At 43.3% G+C, this 21,161-nt stretch overlaps 2 protein-coding genes across 2 annotated transcripts in view; both read right to left on the bottom strand.

Annotated features, from left to right (window-relative positions):
* The window catches only part of LOC132998831 (receptor for retinol uptake stra6-like), an 8,651-nt gene extending 4,212 nt beyond the window's left edge, over positions 1-4,439 (bottom strand). Inside the window, exons 1-8 of the mRNA XM_061068578.1 lie at positions 4,339-4,439; positions 3,912-3,978; positions 2,459-2,544; positions 2,231-2,370; positions 1,519-1,685; positions 1,326-1,433; positions 813-880; positions 15-94 (exon numbers count right to left, since the gene is read on the bottom strand). Of these exons, the coding sequence (XP_060924561.1) occupies positions 15-94; positions 813-880; positions 1,326-1,433; positions 1,519-1,685; positions 2,231-2,370; positions 2,459-2,544; positions 3,912-3,978; positions 4,339-4,439 (817 nt within the window). The remainder of the gene's footprint in view (positions 1-14; positions 95-812; positions 881-1,325; positions 1,434-1,518; positions 1,686-2,230; positions 2,371-2,458; positions 2,545-3,911; positions 3,979-4,338) is intronic.
* A 3,129-nt stretch (positions 4,440-7,568) lies between these two features.
* On the bottom strand, positions 7,569-13,314 carry LOC132998955 (photoreceptor-specific nuclear receptor-like). Its single transcript, XM_061068708.1, has 8 exons — positions 13,221-13,314; positions 12,423-12,573; positions 11,616-11,719; positions 11,230-11,520; positions 10,224-10,402; positions 9,070-9,310; positions 8,485-8,590; positions 7,569-7,701 (listed from the first exon to the last, which is right to left on the bottom strand). Exons 1-8 carry the CDS (start codon positions 13,312-13,314, stop codon positions 7,569-7,571), a joined length of 1,299 nt encoding a protein of 432 aa, XP_060924691.1.
* Positions 13,315-21,161: the final 7,847 nt, after the last annotated feature.

Below are 21,161 nucleotides of genomic sequence, written 5' to 3'. Positions count from 1 at the left end.
GAGCGGGAACTCACCTTTTTCTGGTGTATAAATATAACTCCTGAGAATCTCCTGTATTCTCTGGACAAGTGTTGGTTGGTCTGCAGATGAGGAGCTGCAGGGAAACAGTGAACGCATCGTGTTAGACAAACATATCGTAGTTTTACTTTTTAAATAAAGTGAAGTTTGTGGATGGAAAGAGTTCTAACGACACGTCTGAGGAAAACGTTGAAATTCACAACGTTCTCGTCTTTCCCCTTTGACATTGTCTCCTGGCTTCGACAACTTTACTTTACCTGCTCTCTATTTAGGCTTGTAGCTGGATTCTATTCGCAGACAGTCACGTTATTATTAGCGTACATGTTGTCGTTGCCTCCGTTTGAAGGCAACAATCTGCTCGTAGGTAAACTCAGGTGAAAATATATATATATAATGGAAAATGAAGACAAATCATCTTGAGCACCCCCTCCTGGCCGGCTGCAGGATAGGTCATAAAACCCTGCCTCCTCCATGTTAGCAGATGTGACATTGGCCAAACTGAACGTGGCTATAAATGACGTCAGAATCCCGAGATGGCAGCATCGGCATCTTGGGATGTTTAGGCCTCATTTTCTTTATTTAAAGTCTATTGATGGAAGATTTCAACTGTTGTTTGCTAAAGTAGTTTCATTTGTTATTTCCCTGTTATGAGTTTCAAATGTGTTAGTTGTTGTCAATTCATTTTCATTTTCATTGCATTTCATTACAGGCTATAAGGCTCAGTGAAATACTATCACACTATTCATATATAACTAATTATATATCATTATATTACATATAACATAGATTCATACCTGACAGTTGAGGACTTTGTCCTCAGAAGCTGTTTCACATAGTTGGTGTAGTAGCTGCTGTCCAGGTCCTGACAAAACAAAACAAGACGTCTTTTTGATAATATAAATCTATTTATGATACTAAAGCATTCAGGGAACAACCTTTAATAATATATTAATATTAATATCTCTTCGGATCAGCTATGGCGGTTGAATAAAACACAAGAAAAAGCTGAAGATTAAAACAGAAAGATGTAAACGCGCTGGTTTTCCTTGTTTGTTTAATCTCACCACACGTTTCTTTTCAAAACCACTGACCAAACTGTGTGAGGATTAAATCTGCTGCACAGCTGAAAGTATGAAAATATCACCTCCTCTGTCATAATCTGCTCACGTACGCCGAGTTAAACCCTCTCTGTGAACAAGCTGCTTACAGTAATCATGCTTCACATAGTTGGAATTCATGTTTCTTACTCCACCTGCGCCACATTTTCACATCTGTGTTTCCACAGTGTAAATGTTCTTCACTCTCACCTCATCGGTCTTCGGTCCTTTGACGAACAGCAGCAGGAAGTGGACGCACATGAAGGCGAGACAGAGGAGCTGAGGGAGACTGGCCAGCAGGGCGTAGTACTTATAGATCTGAGGGGAGAGAGAAACAGCTCTTTTAAAAAAGTGTTGTGCTTTTTATCTGCCAGAGGGTTTGAAATTAATAAAGTTTATTTGCCTCTGGAGTCGTGGGACAATCGAACTTCTGCCAGACCAGGACCCCGAAGTGCGTGAAGGAGAGCAGCCCCCCCAACACGTAGCCGGTCCGACGCTGCAGGGTCCCGCAGACCAGCAGGGGGTAATACAGGAGCGGGTAGTAGAAGATGGAGATGATCTTCATGTACTCTGAGGAAACAACACAGGGTCACGGGAAACACAGAAACTTACTGGAACTTGGAGTGTGAGCCCGAGGAGATTTAATTAACTTTAGAAGTGGATTCAATTAAGGATCTGGGTAATTCATTTTCCCTTTTTTTAATTGCCTTGGTGGAGGCTATGATTTGTCTTTTTCCTTTTAGTTAACAAATTGATTTATGTTGTTTTGCGTTCATTGATATTCTCCCTTTTTATTAAATCACTTAATCTCATGCCTCAGTCTTCTCTACATTCATGAGCTTTGAATTTACTCCTACTTTTTGTCTTCTTCCTATTACCTCTGTTTTGATTAAATTCAGTTCCAGTTGCAATTTCTGTTAATATAATGAATTTAAAGATCTTTAAGGCCAAATAACCTTTTACAGGATTGCACATTCTGAGATTTTACACAATTAAGCTTATTGTTATTAGCTAAAAAAAGACGGTGTATGTGTTTTCAGAAGCACAGATGTGACCCTGAAGGTAATTCTGGTCCTTTCATCCCACTGAGGACAACCTGAGCACATGATGTCCACCTTTAATCTCCTCTGGAGTGTCTCTGCAGAACGGCAGCGGGTCCGGAGCGATCACCAGCACGGCCAGTTTACTGAACACCAGCCCGAACACGGCCATGACCAGGCCTTTCTCCTGGGTCTGGTCCAGGAAGTTGTTTGGACTGTGAGAGCAAACGTTTAGATTCATTTTATTCTGCATGTTTAAATCATAATCAAGAGAAAAGGAAAAGTCCCATCGGTCCAACTCACCTGAAGATGCTGGAGGATCCTCTGGTGAAGCCTTGGCACAATTTGTTTTTCCTGGTGAGAACCGCGAGGATCAGCATGACCACCAGCTGCAGGGAGAAGATGATGTTTGGTTTGGACCTTCAGATAAAACCTTCATCACAGTCTTCATCACAGTTTCCTCTCAGCGCTGAGCCGACAGGTTTAAAGACATTTGATCACATCCTCACATCGATAGATTTTAAAACTCAAACCTTTTTACGTTAAGCTTAATGTCACAACAACTCATAAATATACGTTCTGACATGGTGTGAGCAATTAAGATAAGATAAGATAAGTTAATCCAATATTAGTGCCACAATGCCGAAATCTGCAATATTACAGCAGCAAGAGTCATAAAACAGGCATCAGTGAGATATAATAAGTAACATGCAATACTTAAGTGTAAGGAATAGAAAAGAATAAATACATAAAAACAAGAAAACTCTGTGCAGTGAATGGATTGCAATTAGATGAAGGACAAACTGAAATCCTTTGTTATCTTCTCATGTAAAGAATCTCATTCTGCAGAGAACATTCCTCCTCTTGTTATTTCTGATCAGCTGCAGTGACCCGGCTGTCACAGTTTATTATCTGATCCGACAAGCAAACAGAACCACGTCCTTCCAGCCTCCGAGTTAACGTGGAGTACTCAGATGTAAAGCGGTGAAGACAAAGCGACAGTAAACATCGTTAAATCTGTCGTCTGTTCGAGGTCAAAGCGGCGAAGAGAAGTCCGTGGAAAAGTCAGGAAGGATTTAAAGGACGAGGAAAAAACTTCAGAAAGAATCACTCTGTCCAGTTAAATTGGATTTAGACATTATAGAGATGTATCAATAAACCATCACAAGAGTTTGCCTGATTATCACACAAAGTGAAGGTTTATGTTTTACTAAATTAAAGGTTCAGGGTATTGGATTTAGTGACATCTAGGGGTGAAGTTGCATATTGCACCTGACTGGGACAATGAGCCAGAGTCATGTTTATAAACTCCTCGTTCTCGTTCTAATGAAATCATCATCGTTTTCAGGTTTGTGTTGATTAATCCCTGTTGTGAAATTTTTACAACAAATTGGTAGAGACTATTTTCAAAATATGTAAAACTCATAATGAAGATGGTCCACGCTGGGGTTCGAGATTGTTTATGATTCAGTTAAAAAAAGGTTTCACAGTTTCAGAGATGATGTATTAAAAGTTAAATTAAACTTTTCTCAGGGTTAGTTTGTTCAGTTCATTTATTTAAAGGATAAGAAAAACCTTTTCTAAGGTAAAGTGAGATATTCACCTGACCTCCTCCCATTAATAAGCTGAAAATCCACGTGGAACATTTTGGGGCTTTTGCACAAACAACTTTTATTTTCTTGAGGACAGGACAGCATCTCAAAAGAGGTTTGTCCTTTACATGAGATTTTTATAATTCTAATAGAAACATACTTACAGACATCGACAACATGCAGACGTGGAAGAGCGTTTCGTCGGCTGTGGGCTCGCATGGTAAAATAACTCTGTGGCAAAAACAGAAAGTACATTGAAACAAACTCTGGTATGTAAAAATATATACACAAGAAACTAGATAAATGTGGCTATAAAATCCAGCATTTTCTCTGTAAGCATTTACTTATACTTGTGTTTTGAGTTAAATGCTAAATGTAGCAGTAAAACACATAAAGAGGGTTATTCAAAGTTGTTTGTTCATTATTTTAACTGTGCTTTATGGATAAAATCAACATTTCTCCACGGAAAGGATTAATAAATAACAAAATGGAATTTATAGATGATCATTTGTTCTATGGGAGCAGAGTTTGAAACTATAAAAATGAACTAAACACATTAACAGTTTATTTCCAGTCGGGTCTGCTACTCACTCTATTGGAGGCTTAGTTGGCTCCGCGTTGTTCGAGTACCAGTCTGAATAGTCGTAGTAGGAATATTCAAAAGGCTCCAGCTCCGCTTTGCTGTGATTCATGACGGCTGCTTCCTGGATCCAGCAGGTGAAGCAGGTGAAGCAGGTGAAGCAGGTGAAGCAGGACGGAGACAGACAGAAGCAGAGAGGTCGTCCTCGGGCTCAGGTCACCTCAGGGAGCCGCTGCGACGGGTCGGGGGGGCAGTTTGATCCAAACGCCTCGTCGCATTCCAGCTGAACTAAGAAACGACCAAACACAGCAGATTACCTTCAGCTCAGAGAGGAGGGGAAGGGGGGGGTCAACATCACAGAGGAGAAGTGGAGGAGGAAACAACTTTCTAAAGTATCATTAGTTCCAGATACGATTCTCATTTCATTGATTGCAGTCGGGTATGAATCAAGTCGGGAAAGTTTTGAAAACAAATGCAAAAGGCAACTTTCCCGGCAGATCGGATTTGAATTTGCAGAACTGTGTAAAAGTTTAAATGTTTGGATTCTAATCCTTCGAAACCCAGAGGCACAAAAATCCGTCTCCCGAGACAAGAAGAGGAGATCATCCCGTCTTCGGCTGTTTGGAAATGTGTCGTATCACAGCAGCAAACGGGAAAGTAAGATAGAAGCATCTAGGAAAGTAGTAAGAAAGTAAACAGGCAATAAAAACAACATAAGGACTTATCAGAGACAGCAGTAATATCACGTTCTCCAAACTGCACGTGGACCGAGGAACCGATCAGATAACACTCAGTGGAAAGAGTTCTAATAGAGAATAAGTACAAAGCCAAACAGTATATTAACCAGCGGATGGATTTATTATATATTATAAGTTTCCTGCAGATAATAAAGTCTGTTGCATTTTATCTTAATCTTCTACAATCATCATTTATTGTATTGAAAATTTTTTCAAATTCTATTTCCAACGCTTCATTTTTCAAATTTCCTACCTTTGTTGTCGTCCTTGGATTGAAACTCCTGTTGTAATAAATCTGATTTGATTAGACAAATTAATCCCAACAAATGTATTTTCAGACATTTCTTCATTTTGTTATTGTTTCTATTTGAAGAATGAAAGAACAAATTGATATTTCCCACCTGTACTTTGAATTATTTTGATATTTGATCAATTCTCCACAGTGGTTACATGTTTTATTCATGAATCTATTTAACAAACAACCATTTATTTGTATTTATCACCTAAAATCAATTGAAAAATCTACTTTAGATCCTCCTTAACTTCTGCTGTATTTCCCCATGTGTTTCTTTTTGTGATCTAAAGGTTGTTGGTGATTTTTACTCATTTTAACACTATAGTGTGACATGTTCACGTTGAGATAAAAGCTCTGTGTGGTTCCTGGTTGAATAACGTCCCTTTCACGCGCTGCAGCGTGGCGTCCACCTGTTTGCCTTCCGCCGCCTGTTACTCAGAGACTAATCTCATAATCAGATGAAAATCCCTGGTGGAAACAGAGGAAACCTTTGTGTGAACACAGATTAGAGAATAAAGAGAATGTTGGACATTTGACACGTGAGGAAAGAACCTGTTTGGAGCAGTAACTGCTCATGAAGACCAACACAGATCTGAAACTGGAGCGTGGAGCTGGACTCCTGACGTTCCAGGGATCAAACTGTGAGTCATAAAGAATATTTCACTACACATTTCAGCCTCTAGACTCACGGCTGAAAGTGGAATCAGACGTTTGCATCCTTCAGAGTTAATCTGGACGTGTGAGGTCACTCATAAGATGGACGACCATTTGACCACGAGGGCGATCGAAGGCCTCACACGGGATCCATGAAGCTCAGCTGCCCATATTTCATAATAAAAGATGTTTAAAGGCCGATGGGCTGAATTCTATTCCTGGCTCCCGAGTTAAAGCTCGATTTTAGCACGACGACTGCTCCTCAGCCCCTGACGTCCTCCTGCAGTTTGAGCTGCAGCAGGAGAAAAGCTTGAAGTCTGCTCCTCTGATGGTTTCCTCTCAGAACTTAAATACTGAGTGACGTCTCTTATCCGACTGACATTTGGTTGAGTCGCACCAACACCAGACTTCAACCACAGACTTCTGCTTCAGATCTTGTTTTAAAGGGAGAAACACTTTATTCTGTGTGTTCTGCCCTTTTCTCTCAGACTCGACTGAGCTCAGTTTATCATCAACTGGACTTTTTTCTCAGGCTGATTTGAGTTTAGCTCCTGAGAAGCAGCTTCGCTCTTATCTCAGCCTCAGCCTTATTTAAAAAGTCTGTTTATTTATTTTTTGTATAAATAATGAGATCCCACTAGATAGAAATTAAGTTCAAAAAGAAAACTTGAGGTCAGAATTTGTTACTCGTCAAATAAAACGATGATTTACTTGTCACAAGAAACAGAAAATATCCTTTTGAGCAGCAAAACAGTTTCACACGATCATTATACACGTTGTTGCTCGGTAATTATTTAAAACGTCAGATGTGTAATTGTGAATTTAACGTAGGACAGTTTATGTAAATGCTTCATTTCTGGGACAACAGGAACAACATCTTCCTCCACTGTAACAATCCGTCTCTTAGCAAGACGACTACACAGACTCTGATTATTAATTGAAATACATAAAGTCAGTTTAACCGGCTGTTTACTCCTGGAACAACACAACTGATCAACTGGAAACAAACCTGTGACTTGCATTGAAGGGAATTATCTATATTTAATATGTAGGGATTATTTTTGTGTGTGTTTGCACGTGTGTGTAACATGCAGAGGGAGGGGGGGGCTCTGTTTGGTTTATCTCTATTATCTGTAGCTGATTTACACTGAATCCAATTATTTTCATTTCGATTTATTCATTTAAAACCTGGAGGCTGTTTGAGTTTATCATTGAAAGTTAATAGTGTGAGAAACATTAAACACACAACCAAAGAAACCACCTTAAAGCAAATTGGACTTTATCAAGACATGACAACATGAACAGAACCTCACGGACAGCCGGGATCATCCGTCCATCTTCCACGAGGCAAACAACAAGACCCAAAGATGAATAAACACTAGAGCGAGTCACAGATCTACGTATGATACAGACAGCGAGCATGAGGAGAAGGGAATTGCATTTCAGAATCGCCCTGATGTGGAAACAACAAATAATAAAGTGGCCTTTGGGGAAAAAAAGAGGAGAATAACAGCAGAATCTCTGATATGTTTATACAGAAAATACAAATACAGTTTCAGTTCTTGAACATGTCGCACAGCAGCTTCTCCATGGGAGTGTTCCCGATGGTCCGGTGGAAGAACAGCAGCTCGATTCGCTCCGAGTTGACGAAGCGCAGGGAGGGGAGGAGGAGGAGCAGCTTCCCCAACCTGAACACACACAACACACTCATCAAACACAACACACTCACATCAAACACAACACACTCACATGTATTGCATTGCGTCTGTTGTCTGACATTTAAACTTGTGTATTTATAAATGTCTAAATCTGCAGTGCTACGTTTCTCTTGTGCAACGGATATAAAGGTTTTTTATTCTTTTCTATTCAGGAACAGTTCAAGTTGCTATTATAAGAAGAAAAATATGATGGTGCTAAAAATAGCTTGGGACCAAATTTTTCAAATGATGAGGCTCATCCCTGTTGTTTATTGGTTGTAGTTTATTGAATTATTCAATATTAATCAATCACATAATTTGATTCTTGATAGTTCACGCTGACGTGAAAGAAAAGCAAAAGAAAATCTATTCAAATTAAGCTGTTTATTTTTGCTGTTGTGACACAAATCTTAAACTATGAACTCCCAACATTAAGAGTCTCTAGGTTTAAAGACGAAATACAGGATTTGCTTTGATAAATAAGTTGATGATACAGAAAATGAAAAGGGTTTGGCCCACATGTATATAATGTAATTCTCATGTATTTGGCTCCCTCTGGTGGCCGTGAATAGGACATGAAGGTAAAACCTGTATATTCCTCTTCAAGTGCTTAATTGACATAACTGTATTATTTGATTATTCACCTTAAAAAGTCTATAAAAATGTTTGGATCTCAAATTAAAGATTTGATTATCATATATATTCTTGTTGAGGTGACTTGTTTGAACTGATCCCTGCACCCAGAAGCAGCGCTGGGAAGAGGCAGGACGTTACCTGGCTGGTTGACTGGGATAGTGGGAGCGGATGTGTTGTCCCAGCATCACCTGGGACTGGTCCTGCAGATTCTCCACCTGCTCTGGATCCTTCAAACCTCGAGTCTCTGCAGAAAGAGAAACACCAACATGAGCCAGATACAGAGGAATATATTATAAAATATAATATAATACATTACAGGACATATTTTGCTTTTTGAATAGATTCAGAATGATCTAGATGAGAGTGAATGGAACTGTAGTGAGGTGCCAGTGTGCAACAATGAAATAGAAACACTAGAATCTAAAAACTAAGCAGAAGCAGCAAATAATATGAAATTAAAACAATAAAACAATAGAATCTCAAACTGAACATGGATAAAAACAAATATCAAACATATAAAAGGTGATAATTACTCATTTATCTTTACTCATTTGCACTTTTTTAATTTGAATGAATGGATATTCAAGTATTAGTCTCTGGTGTGTGGGTGGAAAGGTCAATTCTTCAGAAATCATCTTTGTTAGAATCCTGTCATTCACATTAAATATGATGATTATCACTGATTATGATCTGGACGTCTGCCGACCACGACAAGTTCCTCACCTGGCTTGAAGAGCACGATGGCCTTGAGGCAGGCGAACTCCGTGGGGTCCACGGCCAGGGCCTTGAAGCGGCTGAACACCTCCTGCAGGAGGCGCAGGTCCAGGCTGGTGTAGCTGGTCTTCCCCTGCATGCCGGGGCAAAGGTCGGGCAGGGAGAGGAGCGGGCAGCTGTCCAGAGGTAGAGACCACTGGATGGCACAGAGCAGGAAGAGCTCGCTCCACGCCTCCTCCAGCAGGATCACCTGGAGGAGGAGGAGGAGGAGGAGGAGGAGGAGGAGGAGGAGGAGGAGGAGGAGGAGGAGGAGGAGGAGGAGGAGGAGGAGGAGGAGGAGGAGGAGGAGGAGGAGGAGGAGGAGCAGGAGGAGGAAGAGGAGGAGGAGATGAAGAGATGAAGACTTGTTTTTAGAAAATGTGGAAGTTCAATCACACCAGAAAAACCTACATCTCTGACTTTGCAGATTGGAATAAGATCATTGTTTTTATTGTGAAAACTATAATGTATGTATGTTTTGAATCAAACTTTTTACAGACAGAATTGAGATCATAATCTTCTTTCTTAATTATGTCTTTATTTTTCTAAGAACTTTCCTTCACCTTTTTCTTTTCCTGCAACTTTGTGTGACTTATTCTGACATTTTTAATTTTTTTAGTTTAATTTGTGAAAGACAAGAAGTGATTTCTTCATTTCCCAGAAAATAAATATTGAACAATCTTTTACCTTTAAACATATTTTACAGCTTCTCCAAACCAGCCCTATTCCGCCTATAGTGTATTCATATTTATATATATTTATATTTTGATCCTGCTCATAGTGTATTCATCGTTCTTATATCATACAATTCCTCTTAAAACTGTAATATTCCATATATTTTTCTAACTGTACAGATCTTATTTATTTACATTTTCACTTTAATATGCACAATACTCTGCACTTTTACTGCCTTTTTTGCACTTCTGGTTAGATCTTAAACTGCATTTCGTTGTATAAGTACTTGTTCTGTGCAATGACAATAAAGTTGAATCTAATCCAATCTAATCTATTGAGGATCTAATTCTTTTGTGACAACCCTGACCCGCAAGAGAAGGGATCCACTAAAACAGTTGGTGCATCGACTCTGAGCAGAGAACACCACGAGCAGAAACCTCTCTCTCTACCTGGTCTCTGAACGGCAGGTTGGAAAACACCGGCAGGTTTTTGGCCCATTTCACGGACATGAAGAGAAGCCGGGCCGAGGTCTCGTACACGTTCTCCGAGCTGGACGGGTACAGAGCCATGTGATACTCGGAGGACGCTCTCTCCGGCTCGTTGCTCGTCACGTCGATGTTCTCGTCAACTGAAACGGAAAAAGACGAGTTTAGAAACAAAGCTGAAGGGGAAATAAATGAGTTAATAGGCCCAACGCAGCTGGTTCGATGAAGTTCAGATTGGATTAACAGTTTTAATAAATGATTAGAAACCCTAAGAAATTAGAAATGTCTTTTTTTATGCCACATTTCTCCGTCTATACACAACAAAAAAATATTTTCAATGAGAAAAACGGAAAGAAAGAGAACTTTAACAGTTAATTAGCATCCAGGCTTGTGATGGATGACATAAAGGAAAAGTATAAATCAAATAATGAAGAATGGAAAAATTAAACATATATAGTAAAGTTGACTTTGAAGTGCACCTCATCGCACACAGTTGAAATCCTAACAGAGATATTTGTTTCCTAATCATTTCCAGTCATCTTTCTGCTAATAACTGTAAAAAAAAAGGCGTTAAAATACTTTACAAAATACTAAAACCAACAGATTCTGGTCTCCAAAAAAAAAACCCAGAGTTCAGTCAGATGTAAAGAACTCATGGTCCAGAGGATCTGGTCCTGGTTCTGGGTTTGATCAGAGAAACAGATTCTTCTGGAGCCACCTGCAGTTTCGTGGCCTCCTCCCGTTAGATACAGTTTTTCTTTTAACTTTCAAATTTGTACAAAACAGCCAATTTTAAATGAGGTTGATTAAATTTCCTCTAAGTGCTGCGACCTCGAAAGTGTCAACATCAAATCCAGGTTTGATGAAGTGGCACATTGAATCTACAGCATTTGTTTTTGAGTTTAATCTGGACTGAGTGGATCCTCCAGCCCCGGTGTCGGGTAACAACCCCCCCCCCGCCCCCCCTCACCGTCCTCGGGCTCCAGCTTGGCGCAGGTCTCGGCCGTCATGAGGCTGGCCATGAAGCGGTGGTTGTTCTGGGGACTGATGCAGCGCTGGGGGGCCACGGAGGAGGTGATGGACATGGAGGAGGTGATGTGGGGCCACGTGATGACACTGGAGGAGGAGGAAGAGGTGGAGGAGGAGGAGGAGGAGGAGGTGGGCTCCCGGGTTGTGGTCAGGTGATCCTTGTCCGGGTCTACGTCGATGGAGTCCAGTCGGACCTGAGCGGTGCTGCGCGGCTGACGCTCGTTCTGAACGGCTGCAGAGAGAGAGAAGAGATGTTCAGACCTCACACACTTTCATATCTCTGGTTCCAGCTGCAGATCTTCATGGAGAACATCTCCACACACTCACCGTCTTTGTTCATGCCGGCCTGCAGGCACTTCTTCAGCCGACAGGCCTGGCACTGGTTCCGATGAGCTTTGTCCACGGCACACATGCCGGTGCCGGCCTGGCACCTGTTCACACACAGAGAGAGATGTTAAAGGCTGAGGACAAGGTGGATCTATTCATATTTAATATTGGAAACTGACATTTAGGCTAAAAACGATGTAATTTACACCTATTTATTGTCTATGAGAAAGTTACATGGAAAATCCAGGTGTAGGAAGGTAAACGTCAATGAATATTTATGAATATTGGACAAATCGAATACTTGCAAACGTACAGGCGTATTGACAAATTATTAAAAATGTAAAAGTGACCTATGCTTTGATTTAAATCATACAAAATGTGATGTTGAAGAATCAATTTGTGATTTTTGACCATAAAGATTTCACACATATGTTAATATATATCATTATATTTACTATAATATAAACAATAAACATGATTTAAACTTAAATAAAATCTGTTTTTTATGACACCTGTCAATTAATTTGATGAATTGACAGGTTTCATTTGAGTTTTTCTTTGCTTAAATTTGAATTTTGTTCACATGTGGAGCATGAATTGTTTCTTTAAATGAAAGTTTGTTCATAAAGGGTTCATGGTTCTAATTTCCTGCACAATATTACACTAAGTTGTGGATTTTGTAACTGAAGTCAATGGCCGAGACTATTTCTTAGATAATAAAACCTGTATTTTGTCTCTTTTCTTCCAACAATTTCCCACAATGCACCAGTAAACATGGTCGTCCCGGCAGCACAGTTCCTCTCTTGCCTGTAGATGAGCCTCCTCCTCACGCTGCGTTTGAAGAAGCCGCTGCAGCCGTTGCAGGCGTAGATGCCGTAGTGTTTCCCGCTGCTGGTGTCGCCGCACACTCTGCAGACCAGCGCCGGGCTGAGAGCTTTCCCCGGGGCCGGGCTCTTGGCTGCGAGTCAAACACACGGACACAGGGGCCACAGGGCGGTTAGGGCCTGGTATTGTTTCATACGTGTGCCTACCATCTGCACCGCGGCTCAGTGTGCAGGAGGCGCAGCAGCCTGGCAGCAGCACACGGGTCCATGTTGCAGCAGCAGCTCATAATCCCTCAATTGTTGCGTGATTATGAATTTACAAAAAAAACAATGGCTGGAGGCAGATTAACAACTTAACACAAACGATGCAACGATCCTGAAATTAATCCAAATAAACCCATTAATTAAAGATTAAATTGTTCACAGTTACTGGACAAATGTTCATTTTGAAATTTTTTGGCTTTAATTAAGCATATTTATATTTATGGAATGTAGTTGTGTGTGGTTGAGGCTATGCTTAGATTTAACTTGATAAAAAACTGGATTCAAGTGCATATTTATCATTATTTTAATATTTGAGTTAAATATTAAAGCCTTAAACCATTTTGTGATCTAATATCAAAATAGCAAAATTAAGACATTGGACATAAAAAGCTTCATAAGTCATTTTCTCTTGCATCGTTTTCCCGAAGTCCTGTGAGGCGTCACCTGTGGCTGTGTGTAGACGTGTGTAGACGTGTGTAGATGTGTGTAGATGTGTGTAGATGTGTGCAGCTCTTACCTCCTCGGCTGTCGTCGCTCCCGCCGCTGGCACACGACTCGGAGGGAGAACAGGACGGCATCATGGGGATCTTCACCAGGTGATCCTCCATCATCTCTCAGGGAAAAGGTCTCCTCAAAAAACCGACCACGAGCGAAGATGAGAAAACTCCTCTTGTTCAGAACAAACGAGCAGGACCCAAAGTTCAAGTTCCCCTTTTTGACAGACGCACAAAAAGTTGTGTGTCTGCAGGTTTGTGTCCCCAGTGGCCAGATGGCAGGTTGTGAGGCTCTACTGTGTGTCGGGCTGGGCTGTGGGGGTGCAGATGGGCCGGGGTCCTGCCATGAGCTCAGGGCTGGACTCACTTGTTGCACGTCAACAGGTTGCGTGTCGTCCCTCTGGCCCCGGGGTCGCTCGCTGTCTGTGTGCGCCTCCTCGGTGGCAGCTCCTCAAAAGGGAGTCCGGGGTGTGGGGGGGGTGTGGGGGGTGCAGGATTAGCCCCGAGCGCTGTGTAAGCAGCACGCTTATTTGTCATCCTCTTTAATCTTTACTGTTCATCTACTGGATCAATCAGTCACATTTGCCAGAACCTCGGTGCAGCTCGGAACCGGTAAAACAAAGAGTGGGTGGAAAAAGAGAACAAGAGAAAAAGAGTGGCAGCGGGCGATGACTCCTGAGGTTCTGTAACTTTAGACCCGTCCCCGTCCGGCGTGTCCTCTGTCCACCGGGCGTCCGTCCCTCAGCACGCCTCTTCGGTGTCTGCGTTTAAAGGAACGATTACACCAGGAGCATATTATCATATTTACCCTCCTCTTCAATTTGTCTTTCCCCTCCTCTTGCTCTCTTTTGCCTCCGTCCCCCCCCCCCCCAGTCTGTATATTTGATCTGTATGATTGCCTCCCATTCATAATGACTCCCAGTGTTTGCTGAGGAGCTGCCCATTAACTCCTCTTTAGCTCTTTTTTTCTCTTGGACAAACTAGAAATCATCTGCTTCCTTCTTCTCACGGAGGGAAGAGCAGAGTTCCGAGCGGCTGATGTTCTGTCGGCCGTCAATTTCGAGCGTTCACGACATGTTTAACGTTTATTATAAAGAAGCTGGAGTCACACACATGTGATATTTACTGTAGAGACGGAGCAGGTTCAGCAAACAGGAGCTGCACAAACCTGTCGGGGGAACATGCAGGTAATCACATTTAAATGACATTTTACTTTTTCACTCAGACCTCAGACGATTTGGGGCCAAATGAAAAACATCATCAGAACATCATTGCTGCGATTAAAACAAACAAGCCACTAAAGATAATCTCTCCTGTCAGAGAGGGGAAAAGAGTGAAACCAGGAAAAAGCTCTCGTTCTGTTTCTGATCGTCTCCGATGGTCCGATGTCCTCGTGCTGCTTCTCATCGTCTGTCTCTCGTCTCTCGGGACAGTCGAGTGGTTTTTTTGAGTGAATGAAGAGTTGTTGTGGGACAATCTGTGCGCCGGCATCTGCACCGACTCTTTGTGTGTTTCACAGTTTGTTGTGTGTTTGTCAGTAACTGCACTGATCACTGATCTAAGACACAGATGAACACTGAGAGATGAAACCACAACATGTGACGTGTTACGGCCTCACAAAGGAGACAGACCCAGCTGTGGAGCAGGAAACAAAGAGCCAACAGACAGAAGAGGTCAGTAGATCTGCACAGTTGGTGATTACAGGAACACGGCCGAGGACCCGTCCTTTGTTTCAACAGTATTTGGTATTTGTGTTTTTTTTAACGACCAGACGACAACTGTTCATACAGTTTCAGGCTCGTTTAAAAGTATTTAGACTCTGATTTCGCATTCAATATAGACAAGTTTAATGCATTTTTATATTGACTACAGCTCTTTTGGTTTAGGGGGGGGCTGTAGGGGATATTGAGCAACATCAGTATTTCTTAAATCAACAATAAGTTTGTGTCATTTGTGGACAATGAAACAAATTGTGATATTGCTTTTATTTGATTTTAAACGATATGATACAATGTGAAACAATATGATGTGATGAGAGAAACTTTATTTATGCCTCAAGAGGAAAAGCTGATTGTCACCTTCAGTATGAGATGGACGACAAGCAAGAGAAAAGCAAAATGTCTCCAGAGGTGGAAGTTGTCTTCTTTCCAGCGCCATCTTGGTTCAACCATATTTGGCAGAGCCTGGGGGGGGCGGGGCTCTAGGTAACTGCACGATCATCTTCACCTGCGAGCTGCACCCATTGGACGGTTCCAGCTGTCAATCACATTGGATCATAACTCACTAAATGAACTTCAGCTGCAGTGAAGAAGACTTGAAACTAAAGACTGAGACATGAAGTCCTCAAGAAGATGTTTACTGACGTTATGAAGTGAGGAAGTAGAAACATCTTCTTATAGAAACAACCAGTGGAGTTGCCCCCTGCTGGTCATTCAAGAGTAAACGGTTTATAGGAGCTTCTCACTTCCTTGACTCGGAGTCTACATCAGTTTTTTAGTTACAGTTCGAGGTGATGACAGCAGCTTTAAATCCTGGCTTCAACTTCAATGACAGTTAAACACGTTGTCGTTGGATCCAATGGAAAATATCACACCTTTAAATAAACACATGTTTTCATCCAGAGTGTAACTCAGGGTTAACTTGACTCTTCAAAGTGAAACGATTATTTTGTATTAATCTACATCTGTACAATCGAGAAGAAATGAAAACATCTGTCCTGAGTGTTCATCTGGCTCCAGCTGTTTCATCTGCGTGAAGCTCGGAGTAGAAAATGCTAAATTAACGTCGACGTCAGCGAGTTTCAGATCCTCAATAACAAGACCCGACCATATTCGGAAAAAACAAAGTGTAAAGCGGTTAAGTAGATTAGAGTTTGAGCACATTTTGTGGCGAACGGGAGGCTGATGGGGGGGGGGGGTACGACACAATTAGCTCAAAAGATTAAAAGAGCAGTGAAGACACACTTCTTGGGGCATCTTCAGACATATGGTGGCTCCTCTCTTCATCCTCTGCCCTCACACTGTTGACCTCTATGAGATTTACCCGTTAATTAGTCGTCTCCAGTCGGAGTTTCTGCTCGACTTCACCCAATCACACGCTGATTAGAGTCACACAGGGTTTCTGCCTCTGTTACGTGTGTGGTTGTTTTCCTGTGTCTCCCCTCTCATTCTCTGCAGGTCTCACACCATTGGCTGTTCCTCCACCATCGTCCAACCCCCTGTCCAATCTGGGAGCTGTCTGTTGGCCAATTAGTGTCGTCAGGCCTTGATAACTTGCACCTGTTTTGTCTCCATGGAGAGAGGCCATTGTCTGCCTGTGTGTGGGCTGTGTGGAGCTGTTGCTTTTTGTTTGTGAGATGCCACCGGGGTTTAGGTGAATAGGTAAGACACCCTTGGGTTTACACTGCCCTCACGTAGACCATACTCTGTTATCACATCAGGTTAGGAGCGGGGCCACCCTCTGTATGTATTAGCTAGGTTGTATGTGTGCACTAGTTAGTTGTCACTTTATCTTGTTTTCTTTGCTTTGGCTCCGCTTATAGTTCCCTATTCCCCTTGGCGGATCGCTGGCTAAATAAAACACACTTACTGATCCAGTTTGCTGTTGTGCCCTGTTTTGTTGTTCTCCGAGTCAGCCTAACAGTAACATGTGTTATGGTTCCCCTACTTCCCCCCTAGACGTAGCAAGCTAACATCCTGGAGCCGTAACATATTTGGGGGCTCGTCCGGGATCCTCATTGTAGGACTCCACGTCGGGCTGGCTTAGAGGTGTTCGATGCAGGTGTGCACATAGTGTAGCTGGTTTGTGTGTATAAGATAGGCAGTAGTTGTTTTTGTAGGGCTCGTTATGGAGGCTTTTGATTTGGGTGTCTTTTTGGCTGATCCGTCTATGGATCGAATTGACAGATGCCGGAAGGCTGATTTATATGCCATAGCGGCTCATTTTGAGTTTCCAGTTCAGGGGACCCTGCTCAAAGCGAGACTTAAGGAGTGTGTCGTGGATATGCTGGTGGGCAAGGAGGTGCTTGGTGTGAATGCGGCTTCTCCTTGTAGTGATGATAGGGAGGACATGCAGGCTGGGGCAGAGGCTAAGCCACCCGCTACCTTACCACGCTTTAATCCGTTGTCACCTACTTTATTAATGTCGTCTCAGGACGCCCGTCTGAAAGTAAGGTTGGCCCGCTTGCAAATGGAGGCTGAGCGTGGAGAGAGGCAAGCTGAGCGTGAGCACCATCTGGAGATCCGACGGATTGAGGCAGAGAAGGAGGTGAAACTACGGAGGTTGGAATTGGAGGCTGCAAGTGCAGCACGTTCACCCCAAACCACCCTCTCTTCTCCACTAGCTAGCTCATTTTGCACATTGGATGTGACTAAACAAATGGCGTTGGTTCCGCAGTTCCGGGAATCGGAAATCGATTCTTATTTTGGTGTGTTTGAACGCATCGCAGTTTCTATGCAGTGGCCTAAAGAGGTGTGGCCCCTCTTGCTTCAGTGTAAACTAACTGGTAAAGCTCAGGAGGTGTTGGCGTCCATTTCGTTGGCGGACAGTCTAGATTACGAAATTGTTAAAACCACTGTTCTTCGTGCATATGAGTTAGTACCTGAGGCATATAGACAAAAATTTAGGAGTTGCAAAAAGTCTCCTGATCGTACTTTCATGGAGTTTGCTCGAGAGAAGGCCACCTTGTTTGATCGGTGGTGCACCGCCACTAAAACTACAGATTTTTCCTCTCTTCGAGAATTAGTCCTGCTGGAGGAATTCAAGAATAGTGTATCAGAACGTATAGTAACATACTTGAATGAGCAAAAAGTGGTGTCAATGTCCCAGGCAGCTGTATTAGCGGACGAGTTTGTACTCACCCACAAGCCCGCTCATTCGTTCTCTACCTCTCCAACCACTCAGTTTCGCAGGTCAGTTTCGCTACCTTTACGTTCTAGGGAGGAACGGGAGTGTTATTATTGTCATGAATTTGGCCATTTAATTGCTGACTGTCAGCTTCGTATGAGAAATCATCCACCGCCCGTTCAACAACAAAAGGGGGTTGGGTTGATAAGTACAGTTTCTCGCTCTGTGGCAGTTATGCCGAATGTGTGCATTTCTGACCTTCCTGACCCCAGCTACAAACCATTCATTTTGAGTGGTCTTGTGTCACTGACCGGTGATCCAAAGGAACAGCAAAAGGTTCAGATTCTCCGTGACACTGGGGCGGCCCAGTCGTTTATCCTCTCTGATGCAGTGCCATTGTCAGGTGATTCATTCTGTGGTTCCAGTGTTTTGGTTCAGGGCATAGAGATGGGATTTGTGCCAGTCCCCTTGCACCTGATACATTTAAAATGTGATTTAGTCAGTGGAATTTTCAAAGTCGGGGTATGTCATAACCTGCCGGTAAAAGGCGTTCAGTTTATCATGGGCAATGATATTGCTGGAGGCAGAGTGCTGCCTATGTTGGAGGTATTGGACTGTCCCGAAGCTAACGCTGAGGATGAGTTAGCCGAGAGATTCCCTGGGATTTTTCCGGTGGGGGCTGTTACACGGGCGCAGTCCCGACCATTGAGTAATGTGGTTGACCTGTCTGACTCCTTTCTTGTCCCAGTGGGGGACGTAAATGAGGTTACTGGTTCTACCTCTGTGCCCCCTCCACAGCCTGATAAGAACAGTGCCGTTGAGAGTGCTGGCCTTAGTCTCGACCCATTGCCTCTACCGATAACTCGTGATAAGCTGGTTGCTATGCAAAAGATAGATTCTACACTGGAGCAGTGTTATGGGAAGGCTGTTACTCCGGGTGGGGATATCGACGGTAAGGTGGGTTACTTCCTAGATAATGCTCTTCTCATGCGTAAGTGGACTTCATCTCTTGATTCAGAACGTGACTGGAGTGTGATCTATCAGATTGTAGTGCCTGTTGCATATCGACAGGATATTCTATCACTTGCTCATAGTCACGTATGGTCTGGTCATTTAGGTATCACGAAAACCTATGACAGGATTCTAAGGCACTTCTTTTGGCCTGGACTGAAACGTGATGTAGCTGCATTCTGTCGTACTTGTCATACCTGTCAGGTCACAGGAAAACCAAACCAGGTTATTCCACCCGCTCCTCTCTGTCCGATACCCGCGTTAGGTGAACCTTTTGAGCACGTGTTAGTTGATTGTGTTGGCCCATTGCCTAAGTCTAAGACTGGTAACCAGTTTTTATTGACGATTATGTGTGTTGCTACACGGTATCCTGAGGCTATTCCCCTTCGGAAAATCACTGCTCAGGCAGTGGTCAAGGCTTTGGTTAAGTTTTTCTCGACGTTTGGGCTCCCGAAAGTGGTGCAAACTGATCAAGGAAGTAATTTCCTTTCTAACCTTTTTGAGCAGGTGCTGACATCTTTGTCTATTACACACAGAGTTTCCAGTGCCTACCACCCTGAGTCTCAGGGTGCTCTCGAACGTTGGCACCAAACGCTTAAATCCATACTGCGAAAGTACTGTCTCGAGACCGGGAGAGACTGGGATGAGGGTGTTCCTTTTGCCTTGTTTGCGGTTCGTGAGATCGTTCAGGAGTCCTTAGGGTTTAGTCCGGCTGACCTTGTTTTTGGACATACGGTACGCGGCCCTCTCAGAGTTCTGAAAGACCAGCTTATCTCGGGTAGTGCTTCTTCTCAAAATGTGTTAACTTATGTGAGCCGGTTCCGTGAACGGTTGCACAGTGCCTGTGCCCTCGCTAGGGAAGCTCTGTCCGCCTCACAGAAGCGGATGAAGCGTCACTTTGATGAGAAGGCTGTCCCACGTTCACTGCAGACGGGTGACCAGGTTCTAGTTCTGCTTCCCATTCCCGGATCCTCCCTCTCTGCCCGTTTCTCCGGTCCTTATTGTGTGGGACGGAAGTTGAGTGACACAGATTATGTGATACAGACCCCAGATCGGAGGCGCAAGACAAGAGTTTGCCATGTTAACATGCTTAAGTTGTATCATGCAAAAGTTACTCCTCCTGAGGACTCCGTAGAAGGGTCTACGGGTCCCACAGTCAAGTCTGCCGTTCCAGCTGTATTGGTTCCAGGCTCCTACCAGGTTCCTGAGGGTGACGAGGATGGATTGGAGTTGCGGAGTGCTCCTCAGCAGACCCCTCGGTTGTTGAACTCTCGGATGCTGTCATCTCTGGACTCGCATCTGGCCTATCTGGATGAGGAACGTAGGGCTGACATGGTAGCCCTAATACGTGGGTTCCCTTGTCTGTTCGGTGATGTTCCTTCCCTGACCAACGTTTTGAAGCATGATATAGATGTGGGAGGTGCAGCACCTATCAAGCAGCATCCATACCGCATTAACGCTACGAAAAGGTTGATCATGTCGCAGGAGGTGTCTTATTTAGTAGAGAATAGTCTGGCGTCTTCGAGCTCTAGTCTTTGGAGTTCACCATGCCTCTTGGTACCCAAGCCTGATGGCACGTTCCGTTTCTGTACGGATTATAGGAAGGTGAACGCAGTCACGGTTCCTGACTCGTACCCGTTGCCGCGTATTGATGATTGTGTGGACACCATTGGGTCTGCCCGGTATGTGACAAAGCTGGATCTGTTAAAGGGATATTGGCAAGTCCCACTTACTGCTCGTGCTTCGGAGATCTCCGCATTTGTCACTCCAGACAAGTTTCAGCAGTACTCAGTGATGGCGTTTGGGATGCGGAATGCACCTGCCACTTTCCAGCGCTTAGTGAATATTGTTTTAGCTGACGTCCCACACTGTGCTGCTTACCTCGATGATGTAGTTGTGTATTCGTCTGATTGGGCTGCTCATGTAGATACCTTGACAACAGTGTTCCAGCGTTTGGCGAGGGCTTCCTTGACGCTGAATTTGGCAAAATGTGAGTTTGGTAGGGCTACCGTTACTTACCTTGGTAAACAGGTTGGGGGTGGTGAGGTGCGCCCCGTGGAGGCTAAGGTGACTGCTATCACTGCCTTCCCAGTGCCCATCACCCGGCG

Source organism: Limanda limanda, chromosome 3, assembly GCF_963576545.1.
Source record: "Limanda limanda chromosome 3, fLimLim1.1, whole genome shotgun sequence".
Classification (NCBI taxonomy): Eukaryota; Metazoa; Chordata; class Actinopteri; order Pleuronectiformes; family Pleuronectidae; genus Limanda; species Limanda limanda.
The sequence above is the reverse complement of the archived record's forward strand: the minus strand, read 5'-3'. Positions and strand labels throughout refer to the sequence as shown.

Excerpts from the sequence above, each read along its gene's own strand:
- LOC132998955 (XM_061068708.1), bottom strand. The coding sequence starts at position 13,314 with ATGATGGAGGATCACCTGGTGAAGATCCCCATGATGCCGTCCTGTTCT. Across the intron at positions 12,574-13,220 it reads GAGCGACGACAGCCGAGGAG|CCAAGAGCCCGGCCCCGGGG; the intron begins GTAAGAGCTGCA and ends TTTGACTCGCAG. Across the intron at positions 9,311-10,223 it reads ACCTGCCGTTCAGAGACCAG|GTGATCCTGCTGGAGGAGGC; the intron begins GTAGAGAGAGAG and ends CTCCTCCTCCAG.